The sequence below is a fragment of the Eurypyga helias genome, unplaced genomic scaffold, assembly GCF_000690775.1.
Source record: "Eurypyga helias isolate BGI_N326 unplaced genomic scaffold, ASM69077v1 scaffold4957, whole genome shotgun sequence".
Classification (NCBI taxonomy): domain Eukaryota; kingdom Metazoa; phylum Chordata; class Aves; order Eurypygiformes; family Eurypygidae; genus Eurypyga; species Eurypyga helias.
Genome location: NW_010260962.1, coordinates 1 through 23992, shown reverse-complemented (window position 1 = coordinate 23992; position 23992 = coordinate 1). Strand labels below are relative to the sequence as shown.

The following is a 23992-nucleotide window of genomic DNA, read 5'->3' as shown; positions in this document are numbered from 1 at the left end:
CAAACCAAACATAAAAATTCATTCTAGAGCAATAAAACAAACATAAATAAACACTTGCCATTGTTTATGTGTGCTGTGCTCAGGCCAAGGTCATGTAAAGTTAAAAGGTGACCAGCCCTGCCTTAAGTGTTGGTCAGAGCCCTCTGCACCAGTGCCACGTGGTACAGTCACAAATGAAAAGCTGCAGAAACCCACGCTCCATTTCACTTTCAGATTTAGGCTGCATCTGTTCCTGTTTATCTTGCTGCTTCTCATTTTGAAGAAGTGAAAGCCTAACATCAGCCTTCCTCAACCGAAAAATGATTTACAAGCACGCTTTCCCCTCGTATAGATGGAGTGCTCTTCCCAAAACTGACAAGGAAATGCCTGGCTCATACCACCTAACAGCATCAACGGTTCACCACTACTTCCCTTACTACATACATCTACTGATGTTCAAAGAAGTCCATGACAGCTGCACCAGACCCGGAGAAAGGGCATCCTCAACTTGTTCTATGAATGGTTTCATCAGTGGTCTCAGCATAACAGGAATCGCATCCAGACGCTCTTTGTAATTGACCAACAGATTCTGGAGTCTACAAGATAAGATCATGTTTAGAACATACTTAATTCAGTTACTTGAAACACACAGAAGTTTGGACACGTTTTCTGTTAAGAAGATTTGCAAGTTTTGACCCCACGTTAAAACCTAAGAATTCTTCCCAGCTCTTCCTGGCCCAAACTAAGCCTCTTTCTCCCCATTAACAGCAGAACCAGACTGAAGAAATGAGTACCACCATCAAAGTGTCTGTGACCAATTTAGAGAAACTTGCTTCCAAGGAAAATCAATTACAATTATGATTATGATTCTAATTAAAAAACCCCAGGAAACTGAAAACACAGTATTTTTGTTCCCTTCCTCCTATCTCACACAACATGGTATGAAATAACACTGCTTATAAGAAATGCAAGATCCAGACCACTTAGGACACCAAATCCCCATGAAAAAGAGGCCAAATTCGGAATCAAGTCTTACCAATATAGTTCCATGAAAACAGAGCTACACAGTGAAGATGCATAACAAAAGTTAGAAGTGAATGCAACTCAGAAGTCAAAGATACAAAATGGGTTCCTTACAAGAACTGCTGCAAAAAAGGTAATAGCTGCATTCTGTGCCAGATTAAACCGTGACTTCAAAGATCTTTGTTACAAACTGTACATTGAGATAGCCCCTTTAAAATATACCCAGAACTGTTTTTCCAGTTTTCCTTAAGCAAAATTCTACAGTATCTGAATATTCCTTCTTTGCTTGGGGACTCAGTCTGACTTATTTTTAGTGTAGAAAATAAGTTTGGATATTTTTTTATTGCAAACATGTTCTATACTTTGATGTTTCTCTTGGATGGCAAAAGTTGGGGCTGTTCCTTTTTAGAGGACTGTAGCACACAGTTTGCCTTCCACATTAGAAATTTTAGGTTAGTTTGTCCTGAAACACTCCACAGATAACGAAATTGAAATAAGGAAATTTTCATATTATAAGAGTGAAACACCAAAATCTTTAACAGTAGAAAAAGGGAGGAGGGGTTGCATTCAAGTGTTTATGAAACTCTGAACTTTGTTCCTTTTTGCCCACTTTTATTTAAAAATTATCTAAAGAACACTCCTCACTAAGAACGACTTTTTTAAGACCTAGCATCCTTGCTTATAGAGTTAAGAGAATTAATAATCAGCATCCCTAAGAATGAAAGGAATTCTTCCAGCACAGAAGTGAACTGTTATAAGAAGCAGAAAGAAATTATTTTAAATCAACAAAAGTTATTTCATATATTCAACATGAAAGAGCATATTACAGCTTAGGTGGTGTATTACCTACACAAATGTTTGGGTTGTGCCTTAATCAAGTGGTAAATTCCAGATTGTTTTTCTAACAGAAATAGGTTTTTCATGTTAACTGTAATATTTTGGTGTGTAATCCCTATGTTAGAGTGCATAGATGCCTTAGCAGTACCTAGGAGCTCCACGGACAGAGCAGCTGATGCAGCAACAGGAGCATTTAGGCATTTTCTAGTAATGAGATATTTGTGGAGATAGGAACAACTGCATGTTACCAATATTACTATGGAAATGGAGGGAAAAGAAATTAAATTTCAATTAAATTCCATCAAATAGAAAAACTATAATAAATCAAAAGCATGTGCAACAGACACAGAACTAGGGATCTCCATTTGCAGATGAGAATTCAAAACCAAAAAGTGTTCACTCACTCCACTTGATGTCTTTTAATCTGCTTTTCAGCTGCACACAAGCCAAGGACAACATCTGGAACTTCAAAATGCATTTTTTTCAGGTATTTTGTTTCATAAAGTACTTCCAGGACCACTGGGTCCAAGTTTACAAGTAATTCCTTCATGTAGCAGTACAGAGGCAAGAAAAGAGAAATAGAAAATAAGGCAGTAATTTGGTGGTTACATGACATGTAGTGTGATACAACTGGAACATATAATATAACAAGATGTAGATGACTAGAGATTTTTTAAATGGATACTCATGCATCTACACAGATCTTCATCCTCCTCTACAAATATCTGGATTTTCCAAAGTATTAATCAACCAATATCTTACACTGATTTCAGTGTCCTGTGACTCCTTCACTGTGCCTTAACCACTTGGCTCCTGTGACTTCCTTTGTTTAATTCCAGCTCTGCAGCTATACTCTATGGAAAATAATTTTATTCTTCATCTCAGTTTCTCCATTGGTAGACTAGGGAGAAGTGTTGTGAAGGTTAATCTCTGTACACTTTTGAGGGCACTAAATACTATTAAGATGCTAAATAAATTTGAAAACTAGGTTCTAGTTGGCCAATTTAGAATCATTAGTTCAAAAAATGTCATGTTTTAACCATGATTTCTCTGCACTATAACAGAAAAAATAATCTGTGAAATAAGAATGGCAAGATTTTCTGTCTCAGCAAGCAGTTTTGAAAGCAAATTAAAGAATGATTGCAATATACCCAACACAGTGATGTTGACCACTACAGAAAAGATATAGGAAAGTCAATAATAAATACATATTTGCTGGGTAATGCCTCTTTTATGCCTTGAATGAGGCAGGAGCCTTGCAAAGAAGAGATGTGATGAAGTCCGTACCACAAATATACACAAAAAGAAAAAACAAAACAAAACAATTTGATTTGTTCATTTCTTTTAACCCCCTGAGGATTATTTTAATGCTGTGCTTGTCTATCCATGATATGATTAAAGTAGCATGTGTATTACTAAACAATGCAACAGTAATACAAAGAATAAACCGTATTTACCTTGGTTTCTGGGTGCCTGACAAGTAAGGAAGCATAGAGAGCATTTCTAGCCTGGTCAGCAAACCTGCACCAGGCTCTATGATAAATAAGTTCAAATTCTAAAAGAACTGCAGCCATTTTATTGTAGCTCTTAACAACCTCTTTCATTTCGCGTGTCTGCAATTCAAGAAGGAAAAAAAAACCAAACACCATTTAAACAATGTGATGGGTCTACCATCTTAGGAATGCCCTCTACTAGGCTATTCCTCACCAGCACTAGGAAAACAAAACAAATAGAAAGCTTTAAGTCATGCTATTTTAGAGATGAGATAAGGTAAGACACAAAACAGTAAAAATATATTTAGGAATTCAATTATTAAGTATTTAACTGCTCTAAACAACGTAATACTTTTCATGATTTTTCCTCCCAGTCTTGCCCATAAAACAAAGCCTATACTATGACCTATACAAGGCACTGATGTCTCATCGGGAAAGCTATAAAATTATATCCTTTCATGAAGTGTGGCTAGTGACTGACGTTAAATATCTCAGTCCTCTTCATTATGCAGTGTAGCAGACAGGAGGCTCTAAGCTCAGGTACACAGCCAACAGAGCTACTATCAGGATTAACATGAGTCAAGCCACAGAAGGGACAAAAGCACTGACCTAAGTCATCAGCTTAATGTCTCAGGGGAAGTAAATGTCCTAAGTTGCAGAATAATGCTGCAAAAAGGAATTTAAACCTTGCAGCAAACACTAACACCTATCCTGTTGGATGAGCTTGAATGCAAGTTGCTAGAAAAGTGAGCTTAGCATTATAAAAATAAATCATGTGTCTGTCAATAACATGCTTGAAAGTTTAGCATAAATCCTCCCCTCTGCTAATTTCCAACCTTCAGAAGTGTGGTTTTCTTTTTAAGGAATGTCATTGGATGGTCAATTTTTCTGTATAACTGCTCAGCCCACATAATCTTCCCTGTTACCTAAAACACAGAAGATATGAGGTTATATTTCCATTAACTTAAAAACAGTCAAGAAGCAAAGTCCTTTTTCTCTCTCATTTATTTCATTCTTACTGGTGGTATATTACGTGATACAGGTGGATTTTCTTTTTGCTCCTGATAGAGTTTTCGAACAAACTCCAAGTCTTGGCTGTACTGTTGAAGGACAATGGTATACTTCTCACTGAGATCAATGTGATTTTCTCCTATTTTTTCAAGCTTCATCAGAAGTCCCAGCATCTGTTCAGTCTAAAAAGAAGGATGGAGCATTTAGTCCAGAATATGTTAATAGTTCAGAAAGTCATTGTTCATAAACGGTTTGGTTTTTTGGGTTTTTCTTTAATTTATGTTATATAAGTTTTCTAAGAAAAGCAAAAAAGTCCATCCAGACAAGTTAGTGAATTTTACTTCTGTATTTTGTCCCATTTAGAACAGAGATACCAGAGTAGGAACCAAGAAACTGCTACCACTACAGTATACTGGGATATTTAACTTTTTTCTGACTCTCAAATCATCACCCTTTTTTTCTGCCAACAGCTGTGGTAGAGCACCTACACCTTTAATCATGCTTCAATAACACCTCATATCACAATCAGGGCCTGAACCAATGAATGGTACTGACATTAAGGTAACAGGTGGCAAAAATTATTTCATTACTCCTGCCAGTCCAACAGAAATAAATGCAAGAGAAATGCATCAATGTCCTCCTACAATATCTCAGGCAGCCCCTAGCACAGTACAGAACATGGGCAGTAATGAAAGATTTCAGTATGGCCTGTGGGTCTCAGTCTTTTGGAGCACCAGAACAAGGGGATTTCATTTGTAAAATTACTTACAGTTACAGTCTGCTCAAACCAGGAATCCACGAATTCTTGTATGGACTCATATAATGCTGCAATTTGGTTCTTAAATTCAAGGTAATCTTTTTCAAACTAGAAAAGGGTTAAAAAAAAAAAAAAAAACCTCTAGTGTTGCTTTCATTCACACAAAGTTCTGACCCTGAAGTTTTTGGGGATCTTGCTTTATCTGCTCAGGACATGTGTTCAGCACCGAATTAAACAGAACAGGGACAACACCAGTAACAAAGGCATTTACATTCTAAGCAAAGGAAACAAAACCCAAGAAGTGTTAGGTTATATGATTAAAGCCTCTTCATGAGCACAAAGGAGCAAGGAACAGGCTGCCCAGGGAGGTGGTGGAGTCACCATCCCTGGATGTGTTTAAGAGACAGGTGGATGAGATGCTGAGAGATATGGTTTAGTGGCGGACAGATACGGTTGGACTGGATGATCTCTAAGGTCTTTTCCAACCCAGTGATTCTATGATTCTATGACTGGCAGAGGAAATCTAATAACCTCATCAGAGAGAACACAGCACGCTCACCAGCTGCTCCCAGCACTGCCACGGGAGAGCGCTCAGCTCACTGTCTGAACTAGAGTCTCTCCACCTCACAGACTAAGGGAGGTTATTGCCTAGGAGGCAAGGGACTCATTACAGTTTACCAGGGAAAAGCATTTTGGGACTATACAAAACATTTTATGGGAGTTAGGGAAGAAGCAAAGTCAGGGATCAATGTGGTTTGTGGGAGGAACAAGGAATTATGACAGCCTCACCCCTATTGGGCAATCAAATTCAGCAGCTCCTAATTAGAAGTAGGGCATTTACCTGTAATAATTTGGGTATTTATCTCTAACAATTTTTCCTAAAAGTCCAAAGGACTGAGGACCTACAAGAATAATTCAGTGCTAATTTCCCCTTGAAGAAAAAACTCCACATGCTTGGGAAGATAGTCTAAAATATATATTGCTCCAACCATTTAGGTGTAGAATAGCCACACAATTTTTAAACACCTTCAAATTCCAGTTACCAGCAAATGCTTTCTTGCAGACGAGAACCACACAGTAAGTATTACAGAAATGTAAGCCATCAAACAGTTAGTAGAAAGCCAAAGGTACTCTAGACTGAAATGTTTAAAGGAAAGTTGCTGAGAGTTGCAAGCTACAGTTCAGGAAGGCAGGAGACATTCTACTGTGAGGCTATCAGTCCTGCAAAGCAAGCAGGCTACAGCTCAAAAAAAAAAGCTGCTCAATTGCAATATTTGCAGAATGTGTTAAAACATAGGTCTGAAGCACTTGAAAAGGCACTTCAGTTTTTACCACCCTACTCAGCAGTGGAGTGGTATCATTCACTTCTCCCTCTCGAGTGTTCATCAAAATGTCTTTGCCACCTTTACTATACTACTTACTGCCTTAACTATTCCACTGTATTTTCTAACACTGAGTAACTATTGCAACTGGATAAACTGTATTTAATGCCTTGACCTGCCCAAATCAGTCTTCAGTCTGCAGTTCAAAATATATGCATCTCAAAACAAACAAGTTTAGGAAATTTGTTTGTAGTATTATCTATCGCACAAAACCTAGTTTATCGAAAATTAACAAAAACATTTGAAATAAAAGCCAAATTTACCCAAACACTTTCAAATTCCATTAAAAGACATGAAAGTGTTATTGTTACAGCAAAATACTACATGCATTGTTATGAAAATTAATCTTCTCTGCATAACTCCAGTGAAAAGCACAGAATTAATGAAGTGATTGTCAGACAGGGGTTGAATATATATATATACCTCTTTTTTTCTGTGATCCAGAATATCATACTGTTTGGATTTGGCATTTGTAGCAATGCTCTGGTAATGACTACTGATCTCTTCAATACCTTCTATTTTTATATGCTGTAGCTCTAAAAGGCTTTCCATAACACTGCTCACGTCTGAAATCTTCTCCAAGCGTTTACAGAATGTATCAAATTTTCCAAATATATAGTTTTCACTAACAATAAAAAAGCAACAGAGGGATTGTTATGCAAATCTATTTGTAATAGATTTAAATGCATATAATTAACCCACATATGTTCTTCCAGAACTGCTACCAAGTTTCACACAAAAAGATCTATGCTGTAATAATTACAAATCATATAAACCTCCCCCCATTTTAAAGTAATGGATATAAAACAGAAAATGCTTAGTCCTTACATATGTCAAATAAAAGCCTTTACCACATTTTACAAGAGCTGCTCTTTTAAATAAGACATTTGCAGGAGATCAAAATGTGAATGTGCAATACTAAGAAATGCTTCATGCTTTCAATGCCAATACAGGCAAAACTCCCCTTGGCATTGTGATAGCCAACGCAGCCCAAAGCTGGTTAAATTCCCATGGAATCTTTTCACTTGTATTCATGAGTCTCATTTGTTAGGATTTCAGACCATACATAAATGTATGTATTAAATTAACACATTCATAAATTTCTGAGTCCCTTTGTACATATGCTAAATCAACAAGCAACAGGCAAAAATCAGTCACTGGTCTATTCCTGAATAATAATAATTAAAAAAAAAAAATCTGCAAGGTCATGTTCTGATTATAATAAATACTACATTTTGATTGAGTATTTAGCTTTTCTGCTAGCCATTGGATGTAATGACATCTCACTTATAAATTCTGTGAATGAATATGATTCAACATCAGAGTGAATTATTTACCTGAAATCAAATTGCCTGTCACTTGGCTTTTCCTTTAGTGCCTCCCTAATTCTCTGGAAGGATGTTTGGTACCGTTCCTTGAGGGAAATGCATTGTTGTATCCTCTTTAGCAATTCTTGCCTGAGAAAAAAGTAGAGAAGACAAAAAAATCATCCTAAGTAGATCTTCAAAAGAGTATAAATAAAAATAGAACCTTCAGCCAGATATGCAACTTTGCAAAATATGAACACAAAATTACACATAACCTGGAAAACGTTCAAAATATGAGGATTACATTATAAGGTTTTGCTTTAAGTTTGCTACCTAGGTTAGATATTTTTAAGTTTAGGTTTTATTGTTACCAACCCAAAACTTTCACAGCATAGTCCAGAAAGGACTTATATCACATAAACTCTGGCTACCGAGTGCCTGCAATTCAGCCATTTCTCATCTTCTATAACCTGGGTATTGCTGATGGGTTTTTCTTGACTTGTTTCTTTGGGGTTTTTTTAAGCAGTCAAGAGGGGAGAGGTATTTTTCCAGACTACAGTAGCCAAGGATATTGGTTATATATAGGCCACAGATAGTCACACCGTATACACAGTTGTTCATTAACCCTGAGATACTACTATACATGAGAAATATAGATGAGGCATGGTAATTAGTCTTAAGCCATTTACCCAAGACAGCTGCTCCACTTTGGTTTTGTCCTTCATCTTACAAAAGATCATCAGGAATTAAAATGATAGTCAAACTTTATAGACTGAAACCACTAACTGGGAAAGACAGATACTTTTGTGGGGACAGCAGCAGCAAATAAGTAAACGAGAAGAATATCGCAAAATAAATTCAGCTAGCCTAAACAAAAGTGTATTCTACTTCTTTTTACATTAATTCTTTAGAATAAACATAGCCAATGCTTAATTGATAACCTGTAATTTCTGAAAACTTCCCTTTACCCACACCAAAATACAGGAGAAATCCAAATAATTTGTTAGATTTACTTTTATGTCTCCCAGCCTGTTACCTCGGTGTCACCTGTGACTTTGCTGGAAATGAAGCACAGACATCCTGACTGTCTATGGCTTGATGAAGCTTGTAATGCATCTCCCCTCTCACCTCAGTAACCATAAACTTACTCCATTTATACTCTTTTAAGAGACTGTTCCAATCATTACTTTTCTAGTTGGTAACTTCAGATGTCATGCTCATCTTCACCACCCACAAGTAGCATTCACCACCTACTTGTTAATTTAAACATTTCTGCACTTCCACTTACGCTGTAGGTAGCACTTGGGAGCAGCTCCTTGCAAGCAGCCATAGAGCAGCTAACTCAGCCCTTCCTTAAAATGTCTCCTTTAGTGCTCCTGGCAGTCATGCCTAGAAAACATCCAGGTGCATGCCAAGTTTTGCTGAAAACACTGTCATTCCACCGGACCAACACTGAATGATTGCTGGGTTTATTCCACCCCTCTATCCTTCCCCCATCTCACCATCCACTTCTTACATTTCAGACTGCAAACTTCCTAGAGCTGAGGCAAACTTCTTGTTCATTTTCTGCCTAACATTTGCTGAAAACCCAGGACTCTTGCTACACTTATAGCTGTAACAAGAATAATAGAACAGAAGAACAAAACTAGTTTTAGGCAAGTTCTAGTAAACTTACAGTAAATCTAGCTTTTTTAATTTCAGGTGCCTCACTGGCACCGTTAACACTCCTCATGTGTTACATGATTCTCCATGGAATACACAGAAAATAGAAGTTTAAGTCCCATCCCATCACCCACACACCTCGCTCCAGAGTACAGTCAAATTGTGATTCTGGTCCTGGTATATATTGTCCCCTTCCCCAAACTGATTTCCTGTCCACTGACAGCAAAATATAAATCTTAGATGGAACTTGGCCAGTCTGTCCTCGGAGCTTCTTTATGAAGAACCTCAGCTCCCAGTTCTAATTGCTCAAGTGTGCTTTGGTCTAAGAAAAGCCGTGAGGGCAAAATATCAAGTGTTGTATACCGAAATATACATTGCATGCTTTTTAATAACAGTTTTTTTCACAACACAGAGCAAACTTGGTTTTGCAGAGTACTTAATTCTACACAAAATTAGTAGCCACAAGCCTAAAATTAATGTGGGAATCAGTGCCTGGTAGGAGGACAAGGGCTTACTTAAATGTACCTTTTAATAATCTTCATGACTAATCTATAATTTTACTTCTAGTGTTAACAAAAGAAGACAAAATTATTAAAATTCTATCACCTGTCCAGATCCCAGATTTTTGAAACACCTTCACATAGATAAATCTTGCATGTGTTAATCATTTGATTAGTGATTTTAAGAAGAAGTGATGTCAAGCGCTCTGACGTGTTGTAGTATGGCGATGTACAGTATATCATACAGACAGTATTCATTAAACTGGGTACGTGTTCCATCATTGTTACCTACACAGGAAAAAATGGGAAAGTCAGCAATTCGAATTTGATAAAAATTAACATGTGACAGCTCTGGGAATATGTCTGTCAGCGAATAAACATCATTTTGATTGCAACTCATTGTTCTTCTAGACATCTCATTATGAACCGGACCATCCAATTCATTTGCAGAGATCTAACACACTAAGACCAGGAGGAACAAATGGGGAATGCGTAATGAATAAATAAATAGGTTTTCTTCCAGACTGGGATTTTCCATAAGAAAACCAGACTGTATTCTTTTTGGCCATGTCCTCCTGTATATGAAGGTGCTGTAGTCTGCTTTGCAAAGGAATATGCTACCTGAGGAAAAGAACTCATACGCTGCTACAAAAGAGTTGGCCTGCTGTAGGAAGGACAAGAAGAAAGTTGGTCTTTGCTCATTTTGCCTAGATCTGTACAGAGGAGAAACTCCAAAGGGGAGGCAAGGCAACAATTAACCTCTCTCTTACTGAGGATACTGAACTATAGTTTTTTGTCCCACAGAAATGCATGCAAGACAGATACACTGAGAACCCAGAACAAGAGACAGTGACTGGTCTAGAAAAGGATAAAAAATGGATGACATCTAAAAGTCAAGGCCAAAGTGGCAGAACGATGAATATTTGCAAAAGAAAAGCAGTGTAAAGTAACACAATGGATGCAAACAGAGTTCAAGCTTTGAAAACATTATTTAGAAAATTTGTAAGCAACTGGATTATGGGTAAATCTTTTGAATGGTGTAAATTCAGACAGTTTTGCCCAGTGGCTGTATCTCAGAATTCATGCTCTCACTTAAAAAAACGAAATCTGAAACCCACATGGTTATGAAAATAAATATTATATTTTGAGCCAGGATGAAAGTAAATACATGCTACCTGCAAGAGAAACAGCTTTAACCTGTAAAATAAGTGGAAGCTGCTCAATTTCAGCTCAACTGAGGCTTAAGATCATTTAACGATATTTGCATTGAAATTCTCACAAGTAACTGCTAACTGAAGCATGGAGTCAAGAAGAGGTACCACATGCAAGACCAACCTCACACCCACAGTTCAGCTTGATATCACATTTGGAAAAATACCATCTTTTGCTAACTTTTCTCACATCCTTCAATTATCTTCTGGAATGACAACTGCCCCCTACACAAAAAGTAGTATTATCTCTGGCTTATTCAAAATCCCTAAACTCAGTTCACTAATGCCAAGGGAATTAAGCTGTCCACTGATCATTAAGCATAGCAGTTAAATACTGAAAGGAGAAATATGTTTCTTTCAGCAGCAAAAGCCTTTCCCTTCTTTTCCGAATTTCACACTGAGTGCCTTTAGAGTACTACTTACAGGCGAAGCTTTGGCAAGTGGACCAAAAAATTTATCCAATGCATATAGATATCTCACGTTGTCCTTAGCTTCATTGGCAGCAATTGTTACATTACCATCCTGAAGGGAGAAAAGAAAAGAAATAGAATTAATAGTGTTAAAACTTAATGAATGGGTTCTTGGCTCTTCTAAAATACATGCTATGACAAGCCTACGACTCCATCTTGCAAACATTTTGTCACAGAAGTATTCTCAAATAAGCCATTTCTTCTTTACATATGAAATAACTGCTTCCACATGCAAAAATCGTTCAGATCTACCTGCCAATAAGCAACATTTTGGATGTGATTTAGAGAAACTTCTTGCTTAGACAGCCAAAGTTTTTCCCTCCTGATGGAAGTACAATAGTGTGGTTTTGGTAACCTGACATACATTTTAGAATAGTTTCAGCATGGTACCCATTCCTCAGAACTTAGACAAGATCCCTGAAATGTACCAGGGAGTTTCCCATCATTTTTTTAATAAACACCTGTTAGGGCTAACACACTCACAACTAATGCCTGTATATCCTCCTGTTCATGACAGGTGGAACTATCCAGTACTGAGGATGTAATTCTGTATGAAGAAAGAAATCTAGTTCATCATCTTTAGCTTGTACTGGCTCTGTACAGACACTCTCATCCAAATGCCATTTATCGTAAAAGTCTGCATATATGTTCAGCGCAAAATAAAACTTCAGCAAGGTGAAACCGTTTTCCTGGTCTACTTTCAGAACATTAGAATACCTTCTTAAGTGCTAGAAGTTCTACATTCTGGTGTTTTGGGGGGTCTGACTGGCTGTACATGGTCTACAGCTGATTTTCTGGCTTTTGAACGATGATTTTACATCACAGATATCCACTTATCTGAAGTGGCAGTTATGCTGCAACAAGCCAGCTGTCAATAATTCTAAAAGCAATATGATGGATTTTCAGACATCTCTACAGTTGGCCTGCACAGAGTACAGCTGGAGAGAGACACAAAAATGTTGTATTGCTGAAATGCTTTACTTTTGCACAACCCTTCCGCCGGTTGTGTTAATGAAAGACACATTACAGAGGCATCGACTTCTTTTTGAGTTACCTATTTAACTTCAGATTCATTGGTGTTATATTTTTCAACAAAAGGAAAATAAACCCCAGCACAAAACCAGCATAAACACTCAAAACTATTTTTAGAACTGTGTGTTTAGTTCTCTGTGTTAGAAATACAGTACTGTACTCATTTAAAACTTTTATTCAAACATAGTAATTACCAGCTCTTTCCACTGCTTCAATGTCTTTGATCTTGCTGCCTGAAGAATAGTTATAATTTTCTTTACTCTTGAACTCTTGATCTCATCTAAAAGACTTTGAAGGAAGAAACATATTTAATACTCTCTTTGGAATTAAAGTTTACATTTATTTTTAAGAAGGTTTTTTTTTTTATTAAACTGTGTATGAAATAATGCAGGGATTTAACCTGTTAAATGATGACATTCTTGTCTTCCAGTGTTCCAGCTCTGCAGATGGACCAGTGTCATCAGCTTCTCTTCTCATTTGTTCACTCTTCACCAAAACTTGTCTGATCTGTTTGATCCAAATCATGAGCACTTCTTCAAGTTTCTCAGTGACCTCTGTGTTACTGCCTTCAGAATTATATAATGGGACAGTCTCATAAGTACCAAGAAATAAATACAGATTTTTAACTACAGAAGTGCAACTTCTTTTCCTTGGCAAACATAGCCGATCCTCTGTGTAAGGTGAGTATATTCAAACCACTGACCAACAGGAAAACATTAAGACTGTTAACAACAAGATGCACAAACATACAACTTGTACCTACCCACTCTGTTACTACTGCATATCCTTTACAATGGAAACATAAAAATACCAGGAGTTCATAAGAAAAAAAAAAATTACAGTGATGTGGTTTTGGGAGAATCACGTTTCAGGAGTCCAAGAAATATATTAACTATTACGTGCACCTTTTTCTGCTTGTATTTTCATAAGAAAAGGCTTACTTCTTCAAATTTCTCTCTTTCTGCCATTACAGCCTATTCCACATTAAAAGCATCATGTAATGGACACCATTATTAACAGTCACAAAAAACCTCTACAGTTTAGAAGTCAGCACATCTTTTAGATTGCCCTAGCAGCTGAAACAGTCCAGCTCACTTGGTGCACTATATTTAGGACTCATGCAGCTTGTACCACGAAATGGATGTCCAGCCATATAACATTATTTTCTCATCTTAAGAGTCACTAGTTCTGTGGAAGTTGTCCTGCCATAAACCCATGTACAGTTGAGAGGGACTGCAGAAGTATTGGCTAGTTTGGCATTATTTCACTCTGAAAACCCATGTGGTGATAAGAAATGGTCACAAGTTAGTGTTCAAAGACACATAACTACTCTTTTTCTTACATATACAAATATGTACATAAATTTTTATAAATACTTCTTGTTTTGACTCACAGCCCTCACAGCCAGACTTACTATTGGACAGGATTTCCCCAGTATCAAAGGAAGTGAAGAGTATACACATTAGCATGTGGCTTCACTCAGCAACAACTTTGCCAGCAAACTAGAAGAAACACAGGCCACTGCATACATCATATGTCAAGGAATTACCTAACCCTTTAAGATCTATGAAATAAAGAATGGGTAAATGCTTGATGATTTTATGATTACACAGTCAGAAACGTGGCAAGAGTAAGAAAAATGTACATAGCTCAGGGAAGATGAATTAATTCTTCAAGGTAAATTTTTACTAATGGCATAACATTTATTTTATAAACAACATCATTGTGTTTGCTTTGCTGTAGGAATTACTCACCTGCAGTTATGTAGTCAGATGGGTTCTGTAAGTTGCTGATATAAATATCAATATCCACTTTCGTGAGCTCAATTTTATCTTCTATATTCTGTCTTGATGATGACAGAGTACCCACAAATTTATCCACTGAATAGAGAAAGTCTTGTATCTGGCTGTTCTTCAAGCCTTCTTTCACAGCTCCCCAGTTCTGTTTATTTTATGATTTATACAAAAAAAAAAAAAAAAAGGCAAAGGTAAAACAAGGGTCACACTTTCTTCTAGAAGACAAAAGGTATTATATTTTTCATTAGAAATGTATTTCTTATTCATGGCAATATATAAAGATTTAACAGTATGTCCTTTAAATAAACTCACCAGTACTATAACACAATTACTTTAAGTGTGCATTGATTTATTTATTCTGTTAGGCAAAAAGAGACAAGCATGAGGCTCTGTAGAAATAAAAACGTCTCCCTGCTCTCATTGTCCTCACACTGAATTACTGCCTTTTTTTCAGTTTGATTTGGCACACTGTGAACAGAGGAAACAGACTCTAATCTCCCATCCTGCTCCTGGCTCAGAGAAAATGGCAGCATATGGTAAACAGCATATGTCACCACCATTCTCAACAGACACTGAGCTTTAGCATATTTCCTACCTCTGAACATGTACTTCTAGAGGCAACAGAATGAACTGTGATGATTTCTGAGTGCCACAGAACAAGGACAACTTGAAGAAGCTGCATGCCCTGGCTGTGATATAGTGCTTGCTGTCCACACTCTAGAATAAAATCATGGACTGATCTTTTGTGGTGCCAGAAGAACTTGGCACTTCTTTCAACTCAGGCTTAATCTAGTTTTATTAAATCATCACAGTTTTGCCCTAGTATAGCTGCTGTGCTGTGTTCACTTCTGTCATGAGCGTTACACTTGGGATTATTGCTTGAAAATAATAAATACATGAATGTCAAACACGTAAACAAACTGCATGACTCTCATAAAGGCCTATATTGGACTTGTATCTCTTTGTATGTCTGTTTTATGTTCACCTGATGCACAAAGTGGACTGCAGCAGCCACTTGCTTTCATTCCAAATGTTCTCAAGAAAAAACAGCAGCTATTCAATTACCTGCTGGGATTTAAGTGCTGGTACCATGATCTGGGACAAGAAAAATTCCAGGCCCTGAAGGATACTTCCATTAGTACAATCAAATATGCCAAAATTCACCTCCTTCAGGAAGAAACAAAAGTTAGCAGAGAACACATAAACTTCTTCAACACCATAATATCTGAGTGAAATTCAGACACATGGCAGGCACATACGGACCATGTAGTCCATAACTACATAGTTTCCATGAGGATATTGCCCCCCCCACCTGCTGAATTTGGATTCAACATAGACTAAAATTCATTTGGGCATTCCAAGACTTGCCCTTGAGTCCCCAAAAACATCATTCCCATATTGTAGCAACACTCCAGCAATCAATTAAAATGAAACATTTAACATCAACGCATTAATTAACCTTAAGACAATTATATGTCTGTATTTGTCTTTTAGAGGCACAGCTTCCATCTATCACAAATGCCTAAAAAAGGACAACAAACACATCAGACAAAAAAATTCTCTCTCAGTTGCACAGTTTACTCCAGTTCATTGTTACTGTGAAGGAAGCAGCAGTGAATTGTTGAAGCTGGAGAGTCAGTACTGGTGAGTGGAATTTTACTGCAGAGCTCAAAGCACAAATTGGAAGAAGTGAGTGACTGCATCTTTTCCCAACACTATTCATTTATGGACTGGTTGGCGTTTCTGTTACTGGCATTTTGCCTACGAATGTATACGTTCTGAATATGGGTCATGTGCTTTCTACAACCCACACTGCCAGCCATTTAGGCTCTGGGTATCTCTCTTGTTAGCAGAGTCTCATTCAGGACTTCTGGACTGAACAAAGATACACTCATTTTGTGTACATCATCATGAGCGCCTCACTGATACGGGGGAAAGCGTAGAGAGTTCTGCCCTGAAAGCTTCTACTACCAGCTTTAGCCCATGGAAAGGGCTACATTCCAGAGTATTTCAGGAATGGCAACTACAAGTGAACTTTTGGAGAGGCTTTGACATTCTTGGTTGGCTATTTGATTATTAATATCACTAGTGTATTTCTTGCTAGTTCCCCACTTGCATGCCAAAGAAGAGAATTTAAGACTACCAGTTGCTATGCATGGGGGGAATACTACTTCCTAACAATATTAGTTTTTTAATCCCACTAGAATACAAGAAGGTAGAAAGTCCTTTCTCAAAAAGTGGATGAATTATGGATAACAATGAAGATACTGTTCTTACTCTGTTCCATCTGAAGTTTAAGCATGAAAAAGCATGATAGTCTCAAAGTCAAGTCATAGAGAAACGCAGTTCCCATTAAGCAATGCTTGAAGAAGTGCTTACGAGGAAGAAGCCCAAGTTTCTTTGCATGTCTGAACAGGTCCCTGTGAGGCAATGTCCCCAAGGGTTTTAACAAGGAAATGCCCTGTTCCCAAGGGTTTTAAACAAGGAAATGCCCCAAAACTACTTCATTCTGCAAAAGGGTGTGCTAGCAAAATAGCAGAGGGAAAGGACAGAAGGTTAATGAAGCAAGGAACTGACACCTATTTTCCCTCTTCAGATGCTTTTCACAATGCCAGTTTCTCCCATAAAAGGAATGATTGCATTTGTTGTAGGGAGAGCATGAGGTAGGGAAAATTCTTTCGCGACTTCTGTCTGTTCACGAGAATCTCTAGGACAAAGTCAACATACAACCTGATCCATTCCTTTCCACAGGACACTGAAGATTCAGCTATTTCTCTTGAGAAATAGGGGACAAATCAATTTATTTCTAGGGAGGGTCCCAGATTGTCCCTCCAACTAGTTCTACACACTCTTCAGGACAAACCAAAATTTGCCAAGCCAGTCTGAGCCTGAGCTCCAAGCCTCATCAGTGTGAAGACCAGCTGAATGAAGGTAGGGCTTGGTTTACCTTCTATAGCACCTAAAAATATTGACTCACATAAAGAACGAAGTTTTAATGAAACTGCATGACAGCCCCCGACAAAAGAAGATGATCACAAGAGAACCACAGAGAGAAGGCACCAAGGCAGCTAACCACAGAGTTTGGACAACCATTCTGACAAGTACCCAACTGAAACAGAGCATCAGGACTGACAGGGTGCAAGAAGAGGAAGCCTAGAAATTACTCTTGCACCTCTGGGTGAGGTATCTGTAAAAATGTTGTTATAAAGAAAGTGACTGACAGAAAATGAAGTACTAATTTCCATGACTGTAGCTGAAGAACAAACTTACTACAGCTTTGGCCTGCTCACATGGAACACACCAACCTATTAGCGACAAATAAGGAGAAAATCTGTACAGCATAAAAATGCGTGCATCAATATTTTTGTGATATGATTTTAGGCTTACTACATTGTCTATTCTTCGATGTTACTAGCTGGATGCTTTCTGTAAAAAGCTATTGCAAATAATTCCCAAGAATATGAGTATCTCTGAAAGTCAGAAAACGCTGTTACAGTACTTTTCTTATATGCAACTAAAGATATGAGGCACAGGAAAACCTTACTTCAGTTAGTTTCAGTAGGAACTTTATTTCTAATTTTTAAAAGGTATAGTTATTTAAGTGCGGCATTTTCATAATTTAGGCTCATTAATTAAAAGGAAATCTCCTGGTTTAGGTCTTTATTCCCTACTTCGATGAAAAAATATATTTTTAATGAGTGATTGATAATTAATATTTATTAATTAAAATCATGTTTTAATAATATTGTAATAGTTAATTTTCAAATTATTAGAACATCACTTTATCATAAATAATTATTCAGATGAAAAGAACTGCTGTTAAACGCAGAACTAGAAATTTTCATGAAAGCACTCCTCACTTCTTTTTCTGATTCCAGTTGCATGAGTAAAGGTCTAAGAAAATATGAAGTACACTGCAAACATTGCATGATTTTGGTCTCACCTGGAAAATGTTTGATGCAGTTAAAACTTTTTCTGATGTCCTTAGGAAAAATGCACAAGTTCCTGTGAAGTTCTGTAAAAAGGGTCAAAATGCATACAGTTAAAAAGGATCATGTGTACAGTAAAGGTAATTAACTTAACAACTTTAAAATGTACTGAAAACAAAACTGTAAAAAAATTAATTACTCAAAAAGGTAGTAAAGTGTTTGGAGGGTATTTGAAAAGCTGCCCCTCTCAAATCCAACACTCTTTTTTTCTCCATCTGAAATAAGAACATCAAAAATGCCCTTCTGAGAGACCAGTCCAGTATTGCATCTCCACCAAGAAAACTCCACTGAAGTGATTACGCACTAGGCCACTTCCTGGGCTCCACTCCTCATCTATTTCCTGACCAACTGCAACCATTTTATGACAGCTGTTAGATGACATATTCCTATCTAGTTATTTTAGTAGCCATTTATGGACCTATCCATGAGACTGTCTAATCCCTTTCTGAATCTGCCAACATAAGTTTACTGAAAAAAACATCGAAAATACCCTCAGCTTTCAAACATGTAAAGTATTTTTCATACATACAGACCAGAGTGGATCATTTTAGAATGATATTTATTTCATTTTTTACAAAAGAGAACTTAAAGATTACTAAAAACTTATGATCCAAATACTTTTTAACATGTATTTTCATCTTCTGGATGGAGTGAAGTAATGTAGAAGTACTGCAAGTCAGTACTGCAACAATGCTTATTTTTAATTTATCAAATCTAATAATAATTCAACTACCAAAAATTAGAAATGCTATTCCAATTCGTCCAATTGGCAGAGCAATGAACCTCACTTCTCCTCTGAAAGCAAGAAAGAATTCTTCAGCTCTGTCTTTTCTAATATAAATATGTTAACATAAGCTCACTGGGGAGCGGGGAGAAGACATCACCATGCCTTATTTAAAGAAAACTGTATATGGTACACCTGATTCTCCCCCAAAAAAGATGGAAAGAAAAAAAATCAGAAGTCTTAATGACTACTCTGAATACACTGCTGAATAATGCTTAGACATTACAGTGAAGAGGTTGTTACAAGAATTTGAATGAAATAAAATCATTATTAAAGGTATTTTTGGAGTAATGTGCAGTATTATTATATGAAAGGAAATCAGAAACCACTGAAGAACTGCACTTTTAAACTAGAAGCACACGAGTACTGGAAAATACTTAAACATGCAGTCATTAACAAAACGTTAGGATTTGTGATATTTTAACAAGGGTTTATCTGACCTGCTCTCCTCTCAGACATTTAAATCCATTAATCACTACTTCTTTACTGCTGAATTCCAACTCAAGAAATGTTGGGAGATCTTACATTACAGGAACACGGACTAAGTACTTACATAGCTGTCCAAAAATTACAAAAAGCTGCACAACTGTTATGTTTTTTTCAATATTCTACTTTTCAAACGTCATCTAACATATTTTTCAACCATACCTCAGTAGAACCCATGGTAAAAAATAACTTCTTCTGAAGCAAGCTGGTTGTTGACCCATCTGAACTCAACGATGCATTTGACTTTTGCTAGCAATTAAATTGTAAATAAGAGGTTAATAAAATAAAAACTATTAGCATACAAATAACTCATCCTATTTGATATATGTGAATTATAACCAAGATCATTCTGAATCAGTTAGTAATTCCCAAACAGAAATTGTGAGGTTGGCTTTATCTGGAGAATAAGCTTGGCATGAATCTCACAATCGCTAGTAAACAGTTTCATAGCCCTTTTCTTTCAGAAAACACTCAAAGAAGAAGGGGGAAAAAAATCATAGAAAAACTAATGAAATTAAATCTGAAGTGTTTCCTAGAGCAACTTCTTCCACAGAAACAAATGATGTCATGCAGAAAAAGTCATGTGCCTGGTCTGCAAAGTCATCATGTAATTGTGAGCAGGACTCAAAAGGAAAACTCTCAGCTATATCCTGCCAACAAGGCAAAGAAACTTAGTTTTCTGCCCACGTCTTTAACATCACTCCAAAAAACTTTCTCTGTGAGAAGCCTTGCTGCCATTGGTCTCTCTCCACTAAGATGTATCTACAACCCCTTCTCTTTGAAGCAGCAAAAAAGTTTAAGCCTAATAAAGACCTGTTTGCCTCTGATCTTCTGTCACACACTATGGAAAATAATCTGTTGAAACTTGGAAGAATGTAACAGAAAATTATGTGGAAGAAGCCTGCAGGTATATTTCTCTCTCATGTTTGAGAGGCCTCTTACTGAAAGTCAAATATTCAGCTCCTGCTAGACTAAACGTGTGACGTATGATACAGTGGTGACTCCCCACTTCCACCCCAAATCAGTATCTTCTAACCCCTGTGCACAGTCTCAAGTGAACATCATGCATGCAAGCTGGTGAAAAAGAGAGGTGAGCAGCACTGAAGAAAAGATAGTTGACAAATCTTGGGAAGAACATGTCTGCTAGGTCAGGCTAATGATCTGCCCAGGCCAGCCTACAACAATGGCCAAAAATTAATAAGAACAGGGCAAGTATGTAGGACACTGCCTCTGAGACATATCCAATCCTCTGATCTGTTTGACACCAAACCGTTGACAGAACAGTCGACGTAATGAGAGCTCTTGACTCGCCAGAATGGGGTGGAAGATGCTACAGATGGCATTCATTCTTTCCATCAGAGACATTTATTTTTATGCTAAGCTGCTTGTGCAACAAAACTTTGATAAATTCTTATTTTACTGGTTAAAAAGACCAAAATAAAACAAAAGCAGATGCAGAAATGAGATGCTTCGCTCAACCCAAGCTAGGCATTTATTTCTGGCTTGTAAGTTAAGGAAAACATTTTCAAGGTTTTGATTTTCATCTTGTTTTAAGTCAGAGAACAACATGTTCGTCCCAGAAATGTGCAGGCACGGTCCCAATGAAAGGGAAAACTGATTAAATTGTTTTGACAGCTGAGCTGATTCTGTGCTTTGCAAAGTCTCTAGGCAATTCCAGTAACACTCACAAGTTCTTTTAAGTTATATGAATTGCAATGAACCTGCAATTCATTCTATGAATCTGTAATTAATTCTTGCGCTTAACTGACGGTCGTGCATTATCAATGAGTTTTTTCTCCCCCACAAACCTAAAATACCACCACATGGTGAGTGAGCTCACCCTAACATGGCTCCTCAATGGCATAACCCAAAAGGACTGAGGAAGGACTTCTACTGTTCAGGAAGCCTGCAACAGTCCTGTTTGGCAATTTCAAGGTTGCTTGGCACATTCTGATATCACACACTGAGTGCAAGCTGAACAAATTATTTTGTCTTTTATGAAGAGGCTTCTCCTTCTAAAATTGAGAGAAACACCTTGGGGACAGCAGCTACCTTATTTCCAGTTACAGTTTTCCAAGCTTAAGATTATTTCCTGCAGAATGAGAACGTAAAGCCACCTTAATTTAGAAATAAACCACATAATTTTTCAGCCTCTTGAATCAGTGTTTTGTCCATAGTGGAGCTGGTGTAGTTCAAACCAAAAGGAGAAGACAAAACAGTTCTCACACAGACCGTTCCCCCCTTCCTATTATGTCAGCCAACCTAGCATTTTTAAACTCCGAATACTGGGAACATGATGCCTTAATTATATATAATTTTTGAAGTGTAGATTTTTCCTTTACTTGGCCATTTTTAAGTTTTCTTTTATGAAAACAAGAATAGTATCACACCACGCCACAGAGCATTCTCCTGTTTTCACCTAAGATGTCAGTATCTAAACAATGAGATCCAAGTTCTTTACACATTGGCATGCATAGCACAAAAATCTCTCCTAAGATTTTCTCAATTTTGCAACAATCGTGATCTTTTTAAAACATGCAACTTTGCTTTTGCAGAAGTAATAACAGAAAAAATACCTGCAATACATCTTGGTAAAAGAAGAGCAACTTTTTAAGTCCATTAGGGGCAAAGAATTGTTCTATAAGCTGAAACTAAAAACAAAATTACAATTGTAGTTACAATTGTGAAGTAGTTTCAAAAGACTGGTAATTTTGGAAATATATTAAATAATAACAACTCAATTAATATTTACCTTGTCATCACAAATAATGGCCTCCTCCACTTGCTGCTCACTTAAGCCTATCCCATCTGCTAATCTTGATATCAAATACTTGTGTCTTTCATCTATCTGAGCTCTTCTCTCCTCTTTGGTAACTTTGGCTTGCTTGGCTAGTTCTTTCCTGGTTTCACTGGAAAGTACTATACTTTTCTTACCAGTTGTCTAGAAAATAAAAGGTTGTTAGAGAGACTCTTTTTCCTTACTTAAGGATTGTATTTTATATTCTTGATTTTTAAGCAGGTTTTATAAATTACTTCAAGCAGGAACACAAAAAATTGCATTTCAGGAATGCAGAGGGAAAAGATGAGTAATTATTAATACGTTAGGCTACAATTATTTCTCAGTATAAAGCTGCTACAGTGGAAACTTTAGAGCAGAAACTTCAGATCAGGATCTCAGAATCAGATGTGGATCCAGGCCTAGGTCACAATACAAACTTAACACTTTAAAGGTTCTAATTCAAATCTCAGCTTTGTGAATCCAGCTTCCAAACTTCTGTATGTCCATATCCCAGATCTAGGAACAGATCTATCTCTATACTGCCAGCATTTTAATACATGGTATCAAGTTATTACCTCCAGGGAAATAAGTTTAGCCCCAGAGTCATGGAAGGCAAGGACAGGGACTGGGAGAATGAAGAGCCACCCATGGTCAGCGAGAATCAAGTTCTGGAACGCCTGAGGAACCTGAAGGTGCACAAGTCCTTGGGACCTGACGGAATACATCCGCAGGTCCTGAAAGAACTGGTGGATGGAGTTGTGAAACCTCTATCCATCATATTTGAAAAGTCATGGCAGCCTGGTGACGTTCCCGATGACTGGAAAAGGGGAAACATAACCCATCTTTAAAAAGGGAAAAACGAAGGACCCAGGGAACTATAGGCCAGTCAGTCTCACCTCTGTGCCTGGCAAGATCATGGAGCAGATCCTCCTGGAAACCATGCTAAGGCACATGGAGAATGAGGAGGTGATTGGTGACAGCCAACATGGCTTCACCAAGGACAGATCATGCCTGATGAATATGGTGGCCTTCTACAATGGGGTCACAACCTTGGTGGACAGAGGACGGGCAACTGATGTCATCTACTTGGACTTGTGCAAAGCTTTTGACACTGTCCCGCATGACATCCTTGTCTTGAAACTGGAGAGACATGGATTTGATGGATGCACTGCTCGATGGATAAAGGAAATGGCTAGATGGTCGCACTCAGAGAGTGGTCGTCAATGACTCTATGTCTGAGCGGAGACCAGTAACGAGCAGCGTTCCTCAGGGGTTGGTGCTGGGACCGGTACTGTTTAACATCTTCATTAGTGACATGGATGATGGCATTGAGTGAACCCTCAGCAAGTTTGCTGATGACACCAAGCTGTGTGGCACAGTCGACACACTGGAGGGAAGGGATGGCATCCAGACGGACCTGGACAGGCTGGAGAGGTGGGCCTCTGCCAACCTCATGAAGGTCAACAACACTGGGTCAGGGCAATCTCAAATACA

General features: G+C 37.6%; 1 protein-coding gene across 1 annotated transcript in view; it reads right to left on the bottom strand.

The window, feature by feature from the left end:
- Positions 1-22660, bottom strand: part of LOC104512277 (dynein heavy chain 5, axonemal-like) — a gene marked incomplete at both ends in the record, with an annotated part of 92726 nt that extends 70066 nt beyond the window's left edge. Inside the window, 18 exons of the mRNA XM_010155198.1 lie at positions 424-575; positions 2244-2383; positions 3297-3452; positions 4169-4258; positions 4352-4525; positions 5113-5208; positions 6906-7107; positions 7820-7939; positions 10058-10239; positions 11586-11684; positions 12859-12952; positions 13065-13230; positions 14419-14605; positions 15526-15627; positions 18404-18475; positions 19882-19968; positions 22296-22370; positions 22472-22660. Coding sequence (XP_010153500.1) covers positions 424-575; positions 2244-2383; positions 3297-3452; positions 4169-4258; positions 4352-4525; positions 5113-5208; positions 6906-7107; positions 7820-7939; positions 10058-10239; positions 11586-11684; positions 12859-12952; positions 13065-13230; positions 14419-14605; positions 15526-15627; positions 18404-18475; positions 19882-19968; positions 22296-22370; positions 22472-22660 — 2383 coding nt within the window. The remainder of the gene's footprint in view (positions 1-423; positions 576-2243; positions 2384-3296; positions 3453-4168; positions 4259-4351; positions 4526-5112; positions 5209-6905; positions 7108-7819; positions 7940-10057; positions 10240-11585; positions 11685-12858; positions 12953-13064; positions 13231-14418; positions 14606-15525; positions 15628-18403; positions 18476-19881; positions 19969-22295; positions 22371-22471) is intronic.
- Positions 22661-23992: the final 1332 nt, after the last annotated feature.